General features: G+C 31.5%; 1 protein-coding gene across 1 annotated transcript; it reads left to right on the top strand.

The window, feature by feature from the left end:
* The first annotated feature begins 2811 nt into the window (after positions 1-2811).
* On the top strand, positions 2812-8311 carry LOC129894547 (1-deoxy-D-xylulose 5-phosphate reductoisomerase, chloroplastic). Its single transcript, XM_055970247.1, has 12 exons — positions 2812-3098; positions 3333-3514; positions 4017-4103; positions 4677-4802; positions 4923-4985; positions 5688-5837; positions 6030-6097; positions 6455-6566; positions 6693-6797; positions 6930-7051; positions 7219-7365; positions 7957-8311. Exons 1-12 carry the CDS (start codon positions 3002-3004, stop codon positions 8123-8125), a joined length of 1428 nt encoding a protein of 475 aa, XP_055826222.1. The 5' UTR covers positions 2812-3001; the 3' UTR covers positions 8126-8311.
* The last annotated feature ends 7633 nt before the right edge of the window (positions 8312-15944 follow it).

Below are 15944 nucleotides of genomic sequence, written 5' to 3'. Positions count from 1 at the left end.
CACATCCACCGCAGCATTCGCATTTCCGCGACTCTCATCTTCTGGACATGAAGTTTCTTGATTGGCCAACACTCCACCCCGTACAATAGGGTCGGTCTAACCACCACTTTGTAGAACTTGCCTTTGAGTTTTGGTGGCACTTTCTTGTCACACAGCACTCCGGAGGCGAGCCTCCATTTCATCCACCCTGCACTGATGCGGTGTGAAACATCGTCGTCGATATCCCCATCTTCCTGTATAATAGACCCAAGGTATTTGAAGCTTCTTTTCTTTTGAATGGCCTGGGTACCAAGCCTCACTTCCTCGTCAGCCTCACGCGGCAGGCCACTGAAACTGCACTCCAAGTATTCTGTCTTGGTCCTACTCAATTTAAATCCTTTAGACTCCAACGTCTGTCTCCAGCCCTCCAGCTTGTCGTTAACTCCGTTGTGAGTCTCGTCAATCAGGACTATGTCATCTGCGAACAACATACACCAAGGCACCTCACCTTGTATTTGTCTAGTCAATTGATCCATCACCAGGGCGAATAGAAACGGGCTAAGAGTCGATCCCTGGTGCAACCCCATCGTAACAGGAAAGTGCTCCGAGTCCTCCCTACCGTCCTTACCCTGGTCTTAGATCCATCATACATGTCTTTAATCGCTCTAATGTATGCCACAGGTAAACATTTCGCCTCCAAGCATCTCCATAGGACCTCCCTTGGAACTTTGTCATAGGCCTTTTCTAGGTCAATAAATATCATGTGACATCAAATTTAGAGCGTGAATAATATAATACGAAGGATTAAAAAAAAATTGGGCAATAAAAAGATAATTTTCATTACCAAATAGCTATTGGTGTACAATGTCAAAATATACTAATATATGACATGACAGCCAAGCAGTGTGCAAACCCATCCTCTACTACATCAAAACGACATAACAAAACCTAGACCTAGGAGTGCAAGGATAGAAGTTTATCCCATCCAATCTGCTCTGTTTTTTTTTGTTTTTTTTTTTTTTGCAATTTTTGGGTATTGGAGCCCTTTGACAGACAATGCCCAAACTTAATTGTTCAATGAAATCAAAATACAAATTTTTACAGGTATGTTCATAATAAGAGTGTCATCACGTGATTATGATAAACCTAATGAGTATATTTGTTTTAGTTAAATGGCATTGTAGGATATTATAAAGGGAAAAAATATTTGCATTATTCCATGTTATTGTAATTTATGGATATTTAATTTTATCAAATTTGATCAGTTGTGATCAGTGTTTTAAAAAGTGGGTATGTGAGACGAGACGTTTTATATAATACAAGGCAAGGTGTTAGCCCCGAGACATAGGACGTAAGTCCTATGGATCTACGGGGCGTACATCTCATGCATATTCAATTTTATAATTTTATTACTAAGAAAATAAGCAAAAGTAAAAATTTCAATGATTTTACAAATAATTTTTAGTAATAAATAACCAATAATATAGAAAATATATTATAATTATTATTTGAGAAATGTATTAATAACAAATAATATAGAAAAAAGTATTATAATTACTATTTGAGAAAGGCAATAACTAACAACACAAAAATGATAATGGCCAAAATAAACTTTAAAATGAATTCATCATCCATCTTCACATTTACTAGTCCTCCACGCCCTCAATTAATATTTTCACTGATTATTGTTTATATATTTTAAAAAAACAAGAAGGATAAAAAGTGTATGAGTAATGACAAGAAATAAATAAAATTGTCTCATAAACACAATGCTATGAAAGTTCTATCCTATCAATTTTAAACATATTATCTAAAAAAATATTTATAAGAGTTTGTTTATATATTTTAGAAAAAATCACTACAATTTAAAGAAACATAATATCATAAAATACAAATATCATTATACTAATAATTAAAGCAAAAACTTATTTAAAAAAATTAACGCCCAAAACTTACGGTTTTAGTACTCTTTGTGAAAACAGAAGTGGTGAAAACAGGACTTTCGAGATGGTCATTTTGCCAATGATCATGCAGGCGGTAATCGGGAGCTAAAGTTTCAATAACCTTTCCATATTTCCATGAAAAGGCAATGAACAGTTATGAATTTCATGACTTTGGGTAACATTTTGTCTTTTGAGAGAATATTTCTCACATGAAACTTAGGGAAGACACTAATAGCCTGTTTGGATTGACTTATTTTTAAGCAGCTTATAAGTTAAAAAAAGAAAAAATAGGTGCAGATCAACTTTTTTTTTTGACTTATAAACTGTTTTCAACTTATAAACTGTTTAAAATAAGTTCATCCAAATAAACCCAACTATTTATTGAGGCTTATTTTAAGGACAAAATGACTTTAAGTTGGTCAGTCAAACACTCAAAAAAAACTAAAAACAGCTTATAAGCCAATTCAAATGGCCTCTAAAACGGCACCTACATTTCTAATTTCGCGGGACTACTAACGCATTATATGAAATAAAAAAGATGATTTTAAATTTAAAGTAAAAAAAAGATGATTTTTAACTTTTTCTTCAATTTAATTATAATATTATTATCACATAGTACAACTTTTAAGAATTTAAATGTATTTGAGTAACACATTAAATTAGATTGTGAATATGATACTTTCCTTTCATCGAACTAACACTTTACAAATTTTAAGAATTTGGATTTCACATATTTAAATTGAATTGTCATATGATACTTTTTTACCGAAAGTTAGGGGAAGTATTTCCATTATTTCATTTTAAACATTTATAATTAAGAGATTTCCTTATTTTTCTTTGACCAACTTTTTTTGGACTGTAAGAGAGGTACTTGTGCATCCTTCGTGCCAGCCACATATTAATCCCAAATAACGCACGTTAGCCAGAACAAGACACCCAGGCCCCCCCCCCCCCCCATCTCTTTCTGAATTGCCAAAGATTGCACTTGGGATTGTTGTAAATTACTACCTTTTTATTTCTTTTAAAAGCTGAATTTCTTTTCCTCACTCCAGTAGTTGGAGTAATCAATAGGAATTGAAATGGCACTCAATTTGCTTTCCCCTCCTGAAATTAAGACAATCTCTTTCTTGGATACCTGCAAGTCCAGCTACAATCTTAACCATCTCAAGTTCTCAGGTTCTCTCTTTCTTTCTACACCCATATAAAAGATTCTTGGATTTGGATAACTTTGCTGAAAGTTGTTCCTTTGAGTATCTCTTATTTTATTTTCTTCAATTTTGAGTTGTGGGGGTGGTAAAAGATTATCTTTTTCCCCCTTTTTTGCTGCAATAATCATTTTCTCATTTCTATTATGCTTGTCTGATTTGGGGTTGAAGGGTTTTGTGTTTTTTTTTTTGTGGGATGCTTTAGGTGGACTGTCTATCAGAAGAAAGGAGTGCAGTGGGACATTTGCTAAGAAGGTTCAGTGTTCAGCACAGCCGCCACCACGTCCTGCCTGGTCTGGAAGGGCTGTTGCTGAGCCAGGACGGCAGAGTTGGGATGGTCCAAAGCCTATTTCAATTGTTGGATCGACTGGCTCTATAGGAACTCAGGTTGGTGAATCTTGAAATAGGCTAAAAGACAATAAACTAACTAAAATTGCCTTCGAGTCTTGGTTGATTCTAGCTTTTGTAGGTGTTAGTTACTTGCAGTTACACTGTCAACCAAAATTTCAACTGTTTTCTCTAAAAGAGGATGAAGAGATTCAAATTTACCTAGATTCCATTCTGCATCTTTTCTATCTGTTCTTTATTATTAGTGGTGTGCTGCTTTTGCTACTGTGTCAATTATGCCAGTTGTCTTTTGCTTCTTTTTTTTATTCTTTCTTTTTCTTTGTGTATTTTTTGTTTGGGTGAATGAAATTCCAGTTAGTATAGGTTGTTTGCTAGTTGAGAGAATCAAAATTTTGTTTTGATTCTCTACTTTTTGTATACTAGTATACAGGAAGCCCTTCCAATAAATCAACGCAAATTATTACTTTTTTTACAACATAAAAATGCCAGTTGTCTTTTGTTTAAGTTTTTGGTTGCTTCAATTCTAAGTTTGTGTCTGCAGACGTTGGATATAGTCTCTGAGAATCCGGACAAGTTTAGAGTCGTTGCACTTGCTGCTGGTTCAAATGTGACCCTTCTTGCTGATCAGGTTAGTACTCGTTTAGTGCATTTAAGTGGAAAAGACCATGAAATGTCAAGTCTGAATAGTATAAAGACATCCAAGCTCTCGGCTTTATTAGTTGTATCACTGTATTAACATTTTGAGGCATTATGTGGCTTTTGCTGTTTATAACACGTCTGGTGTTGTTTAAAGATATGATGACTATTCAATTATAAAATGGTTCCACCTCATTCCACCCACTGATTTCCTGCCCTTCCAATGCTACTAGCCTAGACGTGTCATGTTTGCAGTAACATTGATTGACATATCCCATTAACCATGTTGAAACACAAATATCAGGGCTATGCGTTCTAATTATTACCATGGTTTTTCCATATTTGATTTTGGATGATCCACTTAAGAGAATGGTGAAAATCATTCAAGCTCGTTTTATATGATATGCTATTTATATTTTGGGTCGCAGTTTGCACAAGTATGAAGGAAATATTTGTTCTTCAACACGGATACCCAACACATCAAGCTTCTGTTGTCAGACTCTTTTATCTGTCAGGTATAGTTCGGTCTATGGCTCTGATGATAAAAATTGTTATCCCTGAGTAGGTCAAAACATTCAGACCAAAACTAGTTGCTGTTAGAAATGAATCATTGGTTGAGGAACTCAAAGATGCTCTTGCTGATATGGAAGGCAAGCCTGAGATTATACCTGGGGAGCAGGGTGTCATCGAGGTTTGTCCAACCGTCCCTAACTTTTTCTTTAGCGAGTAGAAGTCCATTTCACCTGTTGGTAATCACTTTTTGACTTTTGAAAGAAATATATTGATTATTGTTGTATGTGATGTGTTTCAGGTTGCCCGCCATCCTGATGCTGTCACTGTAGTTACAGGAATAGTTGGCTGCGCAGGTTTAAAGGTGAGGTTGAGGTTTTAGTCTATCTGAATCTTTTCAAATTATGGCGACACTCCTGCCAAGATATCCTTATACGTATCCATTTTCTAAAAAAGCTAAGTGAGAGTGAGGAGCGCTGAGAGGGTGAAAAGTGATTTATTTCCTGTTTCTATTTTCCTTTTTGTGGGCGGGTGGGCGGGAAGGAGGACGGTAAGGTTGTCGTTTGGAGGGGATCTGTAGACAAGACATACCTGCTTAAGTAATAATCAGAAATCAACTAGAAGGTTTCTCCAAGTCGCTTTCTGGCTTATAGTGGCAGTTCTGGAAAGACTTCAAATTTTAGCCCTTCAATGAAGCCAAAATGCCTTCTATCTATCCATGTTAGGAGATAATAATACATTCAGCTAACTCTTGATTCCTTTGGAGACATAAACGTGCATAACTCCAGTCACCTAGAAACAAAAGACTATATCTTCAACAGAGCTAGCTCTCGTCTTCTATACAATAATCATGTTTAAAACAATTATAGCTAAAAGTAGCATAGTATGGTAGTTTAAGTTGTTACTGAAACAACATTTTTGGTCATTGCTCTTCTTGCTGTACTCTTTGATAAAGCATCTTTATTTGTCTTTTTCGGCTAATATAAAACTAATGAATCATTCAAGAAAATATGTGAATCATTCAGAAGATGTTCTCATCTTTGCTAGTCTTTGATTGCTTCACTAGCCTACAGTGGCTGCCATAGAAGCAGGAAAGGACATTGCTTTGGCCAATAAAGAGACTTTAATTGCTGGTGGTCCATTTGTCCTTCCTCTTGCACACAAGCATAAAGTGAAGATTCTTCCTGCAGATTCAGAACATTCAGCTATATTCCAGGTACACTTCTTTGAGGCTGAGATTGTCTTTAGAACTTTCTGCAAAACTTACCGAGTATGATCATTTGTGAATGTACATCATGCACCTCTTATCAACCTTCTGTTTTGCATTGATTAGTTTCCAAAATAAATTTCCGCCCTTCGGTTCTTCAAGGCCAAGGGAGACATATTTAATTGTTTTTCTCGGTTTCAGTGCATACAAGGCTTGCCAGAGGATGCCCTTAGGCGCATTATACTAACTGCATCTGGTGGGGCTTTCAGGTGTAAAATCTTGAACTTTGATTGAATACAATTTGTTCAATATCTTAGTTTTAATCCTCGTATTGCAGCATTCATATCAATCTGCAACCCCAAAGAATTCAAAATTATTCTGTTGTCCTCTTTTTTATTGAAACATTTACTCGAAATGTATTTTGCCTACTTCATTTTCAAATCTTAAGTGACAATGGTCAGAAAAGTTGATGTTTTTATATCCCTTATTTTGTATTTCTACACCAAATGATCCCCACATGTACCCTAAAAAATTCAAAAGTTTTATAAATAACCAACTTATTCATCTTTCTTTTAATGATATGTACATCTTGTTAACCTTAAAACTGATATTACTGTCGCTGATAGGGACTGGCCAGTTGAGAAGTTGAAAGAAGTTAAAGTAGCCGATGCTTTGAAGCATCCCAATTGGAACATGGGAAAGAAGATCACTGTTGATTCTGCCACTTTATTCAACAAGGTATCTCAACTGTTATTGTTAGATCATTGCTTCATACATTTCCAGTTTTTATTCCATATGTGAACCATCAGAGTATGTTATGAATTATTTGCATTAGCCTAGGTTTAAAGGTTTGCTTGTTCTCAGGGTCTTGAAGTTATTGAAGCTCACTACCTTTTTGGAGCTGAGTATGACAACATTGAAATTGTCATCCATCCCCAATCCATCATACATTCGATGGTGGAAACACAGGTAAAAATCTTGTATTTGTCCTCCCTTCAGCTCTGAGATTCTATCAATTATGTTATCATAGATGAATATGTTGATAACTCCATGCACATAAATTGACGGCTTTGAATTTTTTTTTCCTTCTGTAATTTATAGGATTCGTCAGTATTGGCACAACTAGGGTGGCCTGATATGCGTTTGCCCATCCTTTATACTTTATCCTGGCCCGACAGAGTTTACTGTTCGGAGACTACTTGGCCTCGCCTTGATCTTTGCAAGTAAATAACATTCTATCTTTGTGGATACATTTTATTTTGCTTATTTCTCTAAGCTCATTAGAGATCTATGTTTGCTTATAGCTTTGTTTATTTACTTTTCAAATATGAAACAAGCTTTAGCATTTCCTGTCCATCTAGTATAAATAATTATGATTGCAATGATATAGGCTCAAATCATTGACATTTATAGCCCCTGATAATGTAAAATACCCATCCATGGATCTGGCTTACTCTGCTGGGCGCGCTGGAGGGACCATGACTGGAGTTCTGAGTGCAGCAAATGAGAAAGCAGTGGAATTATTTATTAGTGAGAGGTATGTAGTATGTATTTTTACATTCAAGATCTGTACTGGGTCAGTATGTGTTTCAATTATTTAGTTTGCTAATAATTTAAGATTCAATATAGCACCTGGAGGATATGGGTGCTCAAGGGATGTGAGGTCATTGTATTCGAAACCCCACAGTATAGGTAATGTCAGGTCTAGTAATAGTAAGATATCTAAGTTTTCCTTCTGGGAAAAAGCAAGCGTCTGACTAGGATCAATCAAGTAGTTAATCTATATGTACTAAATTCTTGATATTTTTCAGTGGGCCTTTCAAATAGATGATGTCTTCTTTTTTAAATCTATCAATAGCTTAGGATGCCTTTGGTATCCATAAGATGACATTAGTGTTGAAGCTAAGTATTCGTGTTTGGCCAATAGAATGTTAAACATGTAGGTTTCCGCTGTAGTTGCTACATAGATCTATTTTTTCTCCTTGGATGTGTATTTTTTAGCCACACCAATGAGTATACTTAATTAAACTAGGTGGTTTTGCTCAGCTACAGTTAGATGTCAGTTTTACATCATGATTTTCTTAAGAGATATTCTAGTACTGTAGCTGATGAATTGTCCTTGTTTCAGAATTAGCTACTTGGACATTTTCAAGATTGTGGAGCTAACATGCGCGAAGCATCGGGAAGAGCTGGTGTCTTCTCCGTCGCTGGAGGAAATTATACATTACGATTTGTGGGCTCGAGACTATGCATCCAATTTGGAAACATCATCTGGTTTGAGTCCAGCTCTTGTATAATTTGTTTTTTCGGTCAGCACGAACATTTTTACCCAGTAAAAGAAAATTGTTCAAGGGTGGGGCAATATGCAAATGTGTATGGTAGTGAATATAATATGATTAGGTTACATTTACCTCATCATCGAACTCATCCTTTTGAGTGAATTCCTTTTTATACGTGCAATTTAATCTGCTTTGTTCTTTTGAGATGTTTTAACAAATTAGACAAGTCTTCCATTACAAGTTCAATATATATATATATGGAAAAGAGAGGAAGAGAAGTTGCAAATTGGACTGCAAAGACTCTTTTTACATAAATTGTATTTATATGATTTAAATTCGTAGACGTAATGTAGATGGATTTAACTTATATTCAAAGTGGGGTGTCGATGGGTTTTTAAAAACCGCCTAAATCAATCTAACCGTATTGAACTTATTTATTGCTTCTTTTAAATAAAATTTGTGTGTTTGTACAAGTCTATAACTGTACTGAATAATTAGGGTAGATTCTTAATTGGCTAAAAAATTATGCAAAATATCAGCATAAGATTTGCTTATCATTTTTTAGCCCTATTTATTTAGACTATCTAAAATGGCCATTCGGCCCTCTTTTCGTCTCCTCCTCCTCCTTTGGCCCTATTTTTTTCCCCAAAAGAATGGGCGGCCTATGTCTTCTTCTTTTGCCGCCTCCTCCTTCTCTTTCGTCGTTGACATCATGTTTAGAGATGATTTTGAGTTGGTTGAGATTGAATAGTTAATGTATACTTTATTATAGTTAAGTTATATTCAAGTTTTTGAGTGTATCATAATATATAGTCAGTGTATAGTTCATTTATATGTAAACTATATTGTATAGTTAGTGTATTATTTTTATGACTTTTAACTATTTTTGTATGTAAATAAAAATATAATTATATTTATTATAAGCTAATTATATATGTAAAACTATCTGAGACTTCGAAAAATATGCACCTGCGCACCTCTTTCGGACGGGCCTTCTTAATTCGGCCACCCTACTTACACTTGCTATCTTGACTTTAACACGAGATTCTTCTAAAATTATGCAATAAAGTTTGGGCCTTCCTAATTTCTGTTTGGCCATAATGTTGCTCGAGATTACGAGTCTGTTTGGATGGACTTATTTTAAGTGTTTTTAATTAAAATATTAGCTGTTAAGAATTTAATTTTAAAATTAAAATAATAAAATTAAGTTAAAAAGCCATAAGTTATAGAAATACAAGTCAAAAACTAAAAATCAATCCAAATAGACTCTAAACCTAGTGTCTTCTATAATGTTCGGCTTTGAATTTTTATCTTTGCTTAATAAAAATAATTTTTAAAAGATAATTTTAACTTATAAAAATTGGCAAGTCTATCTTAGGGTCATTTCTGAACTTAGACCTATAAAGTTGCTAAGATGGATGGATCTGTTAGGTGCCAGTCCTAGTGTTGGGCCGTTAGCAGTAAGATATCATTCTGGACCATTTAAATATGGGAATACTAAGTCCTAAGATTTTGCATATTCTTTTGGAATTTTTACTTTAACTAATATAATTTACTTAGTTAATTACACTTATTAATATTACTTTAAAATTATTATCATTTATGACACAACTTAACTTTAATAGCTTTAATAGTGTGTATATTTGGTACTTTCTCTCTACCCGAAACAGTAAAAGAAAAAGAAAAATACTTTTTCTCTTTCTTTTCTTTTTTCTTTATTCCTCTTTTAAAAATAATAATTAATTATTTTAATTTAAAACATAATTTTTTATTAGATATTATAAAAATGATGATTTTAATATTCTTAAAATTAAATGATTTTTTTTATATAAATACATATATAATGTATTTTTAATCCAATAAAAGAAATAAATATAAACGATAATTGTAAAATATTTTGAATTTAATATATTATATATATTATATGCATGTTTCAATACACGTGGTGAATACATAACTAAAATATTTTTAATACAATAATATTTTGACCACGTGCATTGAAATATGCCTATAATATGTATAATATATTAAATTCAAAATGTATTACAATTCAAATTCAATATTATATATATGAATTCGATTGTTATTATTTCAATAAATATAATACATTTCTAACAATGTAAATTATTTTGAATAGTACTGAAATGTTTGAAACCACACATAAAACTAATAATTCATTTGTATTAAAAATATTTTAATTAAACATACACCATGTACATTGAAACATGCCTATAATATGTACAATATATTGAATTAAAAAATATTATAATTATTTTTAATTTTTTCTCTTATTAACGGTGCTAAAATATATTATTGTATTAAAAATATTTTAGTTATATATTCACCATATGTATTGAAACATGCCTATAATATATATTATATATTGAATTCAAAATCTATTATAATTAGTTTTTATCTTTTCTCTTAGTAAAGATAAAATATATTAGTTATATATTCACAATGTATATTGAAAAATGCTTAAAATATATATAGTGTATTGAATTCAAAATGTATTTCAATTATTGTTTATATTTATTTTCTTATTATGTTAGAAATGCATTATATATGTACTTACAAAGAAAAAATTCTCTATTTTAAAAAGTAGTAAAATTATCATTTCCATAATATTCAATTCAAAATTAAATTTAAATTAGGATAATCAATTATTATTTTTAAAAGAGAGAAAGAGAAAGATAAAAGAGAGATAGGGGAAAAAGAGAAGAAGGAGAGAGAGAGGGAGGGGACGGGGGGGGGGGGGGTTTTGAAAGTGAGAGAAAGTGAAAATCGGAAAAAGGAAAAAAAAAAAAAGGAGAGAGAGAGGGCGAAGAAAAAGAAAAATAATATTTTTAAAAAATTATACAACATAACGAAAATATATAATTTTATAACATATATACATTTATATATGTATTTGTGTGTTTAAAAATTCTAGATGCCACTATCCACAGATAAGAGTTTGATGATCGTCGTATTGAACCTTTAATTTAAAGACAAGTAACTCGTTACATATCATTCAGTCAATTTGCCTTTTCTCCATATTCCTATTAACACTCACTTTGTTTATTTATTCGCCGAAAGAGAAACTTGTTATTCCATCCATTGTTTCTTTCTGTGTGTATGTCTAGTTTAACGTCCTTGGAACAAAAAGCTTAGCAAAACATCTCTTTCTATTTTTGTGTTATCCTTTTGGTTGAGGAAGAATTTGGAAAGTGGAAACTATCCTAATCAATCAAATGGAAATGCTGCAAAATGTATGGTGTCCACCAAGTGCTATGAATAAGGTCCACTGATTAGGAAAAACGTCTTAATTACTTGGTTTCATTATTTTCCAAAGTTAAATTCTTACGGTTGGTTTGGCTTGAATACAAGTTATGATGAAATTAGTTATAACGGAATAAGTTATGATTAGATTATTTTTTATTAATTATTTGGTTTGTTGCATTCAAAATAATATGCATTATATAAACTTTAAGAATAAATTATTTATTTACAAAAATACCTTTTTATAAATGTGAAAAGTGATGTATAAGAAGGGTTTAAAGGAATATTTTTATCGTTTATCTACTTTATCTCGGGATAAGTTATTCCACGATTACTATACCACTCAAAGAGAATGATAACCTATCCCAGTCATAATTATTAATCCTGGGATAAGTTATTCCATATTTTGTAATTAAACATACAATTGAAGGTTACTAAAAATTAATCCCAAAATTATTTTGCCTTATCCACCGCGCTGAACTTACCCTTAGTACTCAAATTTAGGTTGACTATTAGCAATAAGTAGGAGAATAAAACAGTTGAGTGGCTCTTCCACAATATTTCTGATAACCCCATCATTCCACCAACTAAAAGAGTTTTATTCACAGAGTGACGTACACCATTTTCTAGTGACAACTAGGGAATCAGAAATTTAGTGAAGGGTATGCAATTTTTCCCTAAGTTATGTAAAATCATGTAAAATAAACTATACATCCATAATAACTAATATTTAAATTTATATATCATAATAACGAATGTTTGAATTTTGTATATATAATTTTTCAATAAAGAATATGCACCGAACCGCCTTTTGCCTACTTTGGCTCCGTCCATGGACTGACAACAGCTTCACAACTTCTTTTCTTGCGTGTAAATATATTTTTGTAAAATTAGATTTTGGATCTAATTCACACTCCAAAAAAATAGCTCAAAGGCAAAGCAAGATTGTCCAGGCCTTGTGAAAGAGTCAATTCATCTCATTAACCACTAATATGAGACTTTTGTCATTCTTTAATAATTTTTTAAAAAAACACTCTTTTAATATAGAGAGTAACCAAACACCACATGAAAATATTACAAAGTAAATTTCAATTCAAGCCCGGAGGTAAAAGTCTTTGGCAACTGGCAGTAGGAGTAGGCATGGTACACTAGGACCCGTTTGGATGGACTTAAAAAAATTAACTTTTATGTATGAAGTGTTTTTAAAACTTTAAAGTGCTGAAAGTTATTTTTATAAATAAGCAGTTGAGTGTTTGGATAAAAGTGCTTATGCCAAATAAATGAGGAAAATAATGTGAATTTTAGGGTTAAAAGAATAAAAATGGTAGTTTGAAAATTTAGTTAAAATATAAGGGATATAAAAGTAATTTACATGGTCAAAAAAAATGGCTTTAAGTACTTAGGGGAAAAAAAGTTAGGAATCCTAACTTTTCATTTTTTGATGACTTTATTTTAGCATTATAGTAATTGATATGCTATTTGATATGTATTTTTTTTATATTGAATACAATATTTGGTATTTACAAAAAGATTTATCAAAATATTGAATATTATATCAAAATATATAATTACATATATAATTCATATTAAAATATTAACAAATATATAAATTGATATAGTACAAAATTGATTATTCAGACGTTGATACTTAGATTATTTTATTATAATTGAAATATCACTTAAAATTGTAACCAATTAACAAAAGAAAATTGCTTGTGCTATATGCAAAGTTGTCTGTTTGATGGGAAAATTCATGGAGGCTCACTTCCCATACAGATTTGATTTGCTACCCAAGAAATCTTGGTGTCTGTAGAAACTCAAGGAAAAGAGGACTATGGCTTTCGTATACTGATGACTGCAAATGAAACTACAAGGAAAGTCAGTGAAAATAGTCCTCAACTAATAACATTCCACATGCTCTTGTTACCTTTAGGAAGATTTCGTTAGGTAGTCTTTTACAAATTTATTTTAAATTTTCTCTATATATATATAAATAAAAGAAATCTTCATCTTTATATTATGCGGTCATAGAAATCCATTTTCTCACACTACTCCATTATTGACAATCAGAATATGACATCTTTATATTGGCAATTTATACTTTTTTCAATAAAAAAGGAGACTACTTTTCAACTTACCCCATTACGTGGAAGATTTGAGAATGTAAAGCCCTTCATGTTTTGGGATTGTTTTCCTCCGATCACTAGTAAACAAAGCTATAATAATACTTTATATATGAAATATTTAATTATTGAAAAACTTGAAAAATTATTGAAAATTAATATTTGTTCATATAATTTATTATTACTTGGCAAATATATTTCGAAAAAATCCCAAGTTCTAGAAAAAATTAGAACTTGGGAACTTGAAAAGTTTTAAAAATTTAAAAATTATCCTAAATTTTATATTTTATAAAAGACCCATTATTTATTAATTTCAACTAAATATTTGTCTATCACCTTACCGTCTTTGGTTTCATTGCTTGTTGTTTTGTCTGGTTCAATAATACCGCTTATCCTAGTGAATTTTACGGGCCTACTAGACCAGAAGTTTCTCAAACTCAAACATTTACTTTTCTAGTTAGAGACCAATGTCTTGAGCCTAATGTAGGATCCGCTCAAGGACCTACTAGTTTAGGTAAATATCTAATGCGTTTCCTAATTGGAGAAGTCATTTTTGGAGGAGAAACTATGCATTTTTGGGATCTGTGTGCTCCATGGTTAGAGTCTCTAAGGGGTCCAAATGGGTTAGACTTGAGTAGGTTGAAAAAAGACATACAACATTGGCAGAAACGATGTTCCGCGGAATATATGACTCATGCTCCTTTAGATTCTTTAAATTTTGTGGGTGGTGTAGCTACCGGGATTAATGCAGTCAATTATGTCTCTCTTAGAAGTTGGTTAGCTACCTCTCACTTTGTTCTAGGATTCTTCTTCTTCGTAGGTCTCAGTCATCTGATCTAGAAATGAAAGCTTGTCGGGAATAGATTGTTCGTACAATATGGAAAGATTTTATAAAAATAGAGTTTGTTATTACCCTCTAGAAACGAATAGTTTGAGTGAAAAGATTGAAAAAAAGAATATTTTATTTTTAATTCTATTAATGTATTACTCTTGCTCATATTGTTATTTTGTTGTTGTTGATTGTTATCAATTATGTTATAATTTTTTTTAACGGAACATGTTCATTATAAAATGATAACACATATTTATGGGTATTTTTAATAATATTTAGAACTTACATGTACAAAGTAATATTTTTTAAAACTTGAAAAAAATTGTGGCCAAACGCATGATGAAACTTTACCAAAACTTCACCCAAAAATAATTTGCCAAGAATATTTGAGAATTTGGGGCCAAGCGGCACCGAAGTGTACCACTTATGCTTAATTTAATTTAAGTTCAAATTAAATTTTGTTTAACCCCTTTTGCTTTTTAAGTTTTTGAAAACAGTACTCCCTTTATCGTAATGGTCAAAATTGAGTTGGATTGCATATAATTTTAAAATAAAGTAACCTTGGGTTGCAATAATGATTTCTTAATTTGTAATTTTTTTATAAACATGAAAATATCATAAATTTTGAAAATTATAAAAAAAATATATACTATTATACGATATTACAAAATGAGAAAATTATAATTTACAAAAAGGGTATAAGAATATTCTAAGGCGCACAATAAATTGCATATCTTCGTGTTCTTATAAAATAAGTAAATGTTTGTGATTACATATTATTACAAGCTTTCAATACACATAATTAAAATATAAACTTATGAGTCAAGTTTTACATTTAAACAAATTAAAATCACAATTTTGGAATTTGCAATTCTACTTCTTAAAGAATTTCAAATTAAGAATTAATTTTTTTGTATTAAACGCGTAAAAAATTATATTTATTAAAAATAATAAATATAACATATGATTATTTTTATTTCCTCTAATTAATTAATTATATCTTGATTTGGGACAGCTATTTTTAGTAATGTAGACAATTGATATGACATCTATACCAGGTAAAGAGAAGGTTTGCATACACTATACTCTACTTAGTGAAATTATATTGAATATGTTGTTGTTGACGACTACTATGGCACGAAGAGAGCAAGGGCGGATCCACATTGTGGTTGGGGTTCATCCGAATCCTCTTTGGCGAAATATTATATTATTTATACATGATTAAAGTATTTTTTTTTATATATAAATAATAGAGATCGAACCCCCTACGGCTAGTTCATGTGTCTATTTTCAAATTTTGAACTCCTTATTAAAAATGCTGGCTCCGCCACCGAAAGAGTGTATTATACTGTTATTTTCAGTGTATTAAATTTAATTAATGGATATTGATATGCAGTCTCCATATACTGCGTGGAAGGCAAAATGGTAAGCAAGGTGATGAGCTTGGGATACGTTCACATGGACAGTTATATGTCGTAAGGTACGGACAGATACACCTGTCACATTCAACTTGAGTTGTATAAACATTTACACCTACTTCGAATTTACTATATTTGTATTGTCTCACATTAGTTATACCGAATAACTTAATTAATAAAGTTTCATCTATCAAGGTTCTTTC

The sequence above is a fragment of the Solanum dulcamara genome, chromosome 7 (genome assembly GCF_947179165.1).
Source record: "Solanum dulcamara chromosome 7, daSolDulc1.2, whole genome shotgun sequence".
Classification (NCBI taxonomy): Eukaryota; Viridiplantae; Streptophyta; class Magnoliopsida; order Solanales; family Solanaceae; genus Solanum; species Solanum dulcamara.
This window is presented reverse-complemented; position numbering and strand designations above follow the sequence as displayed.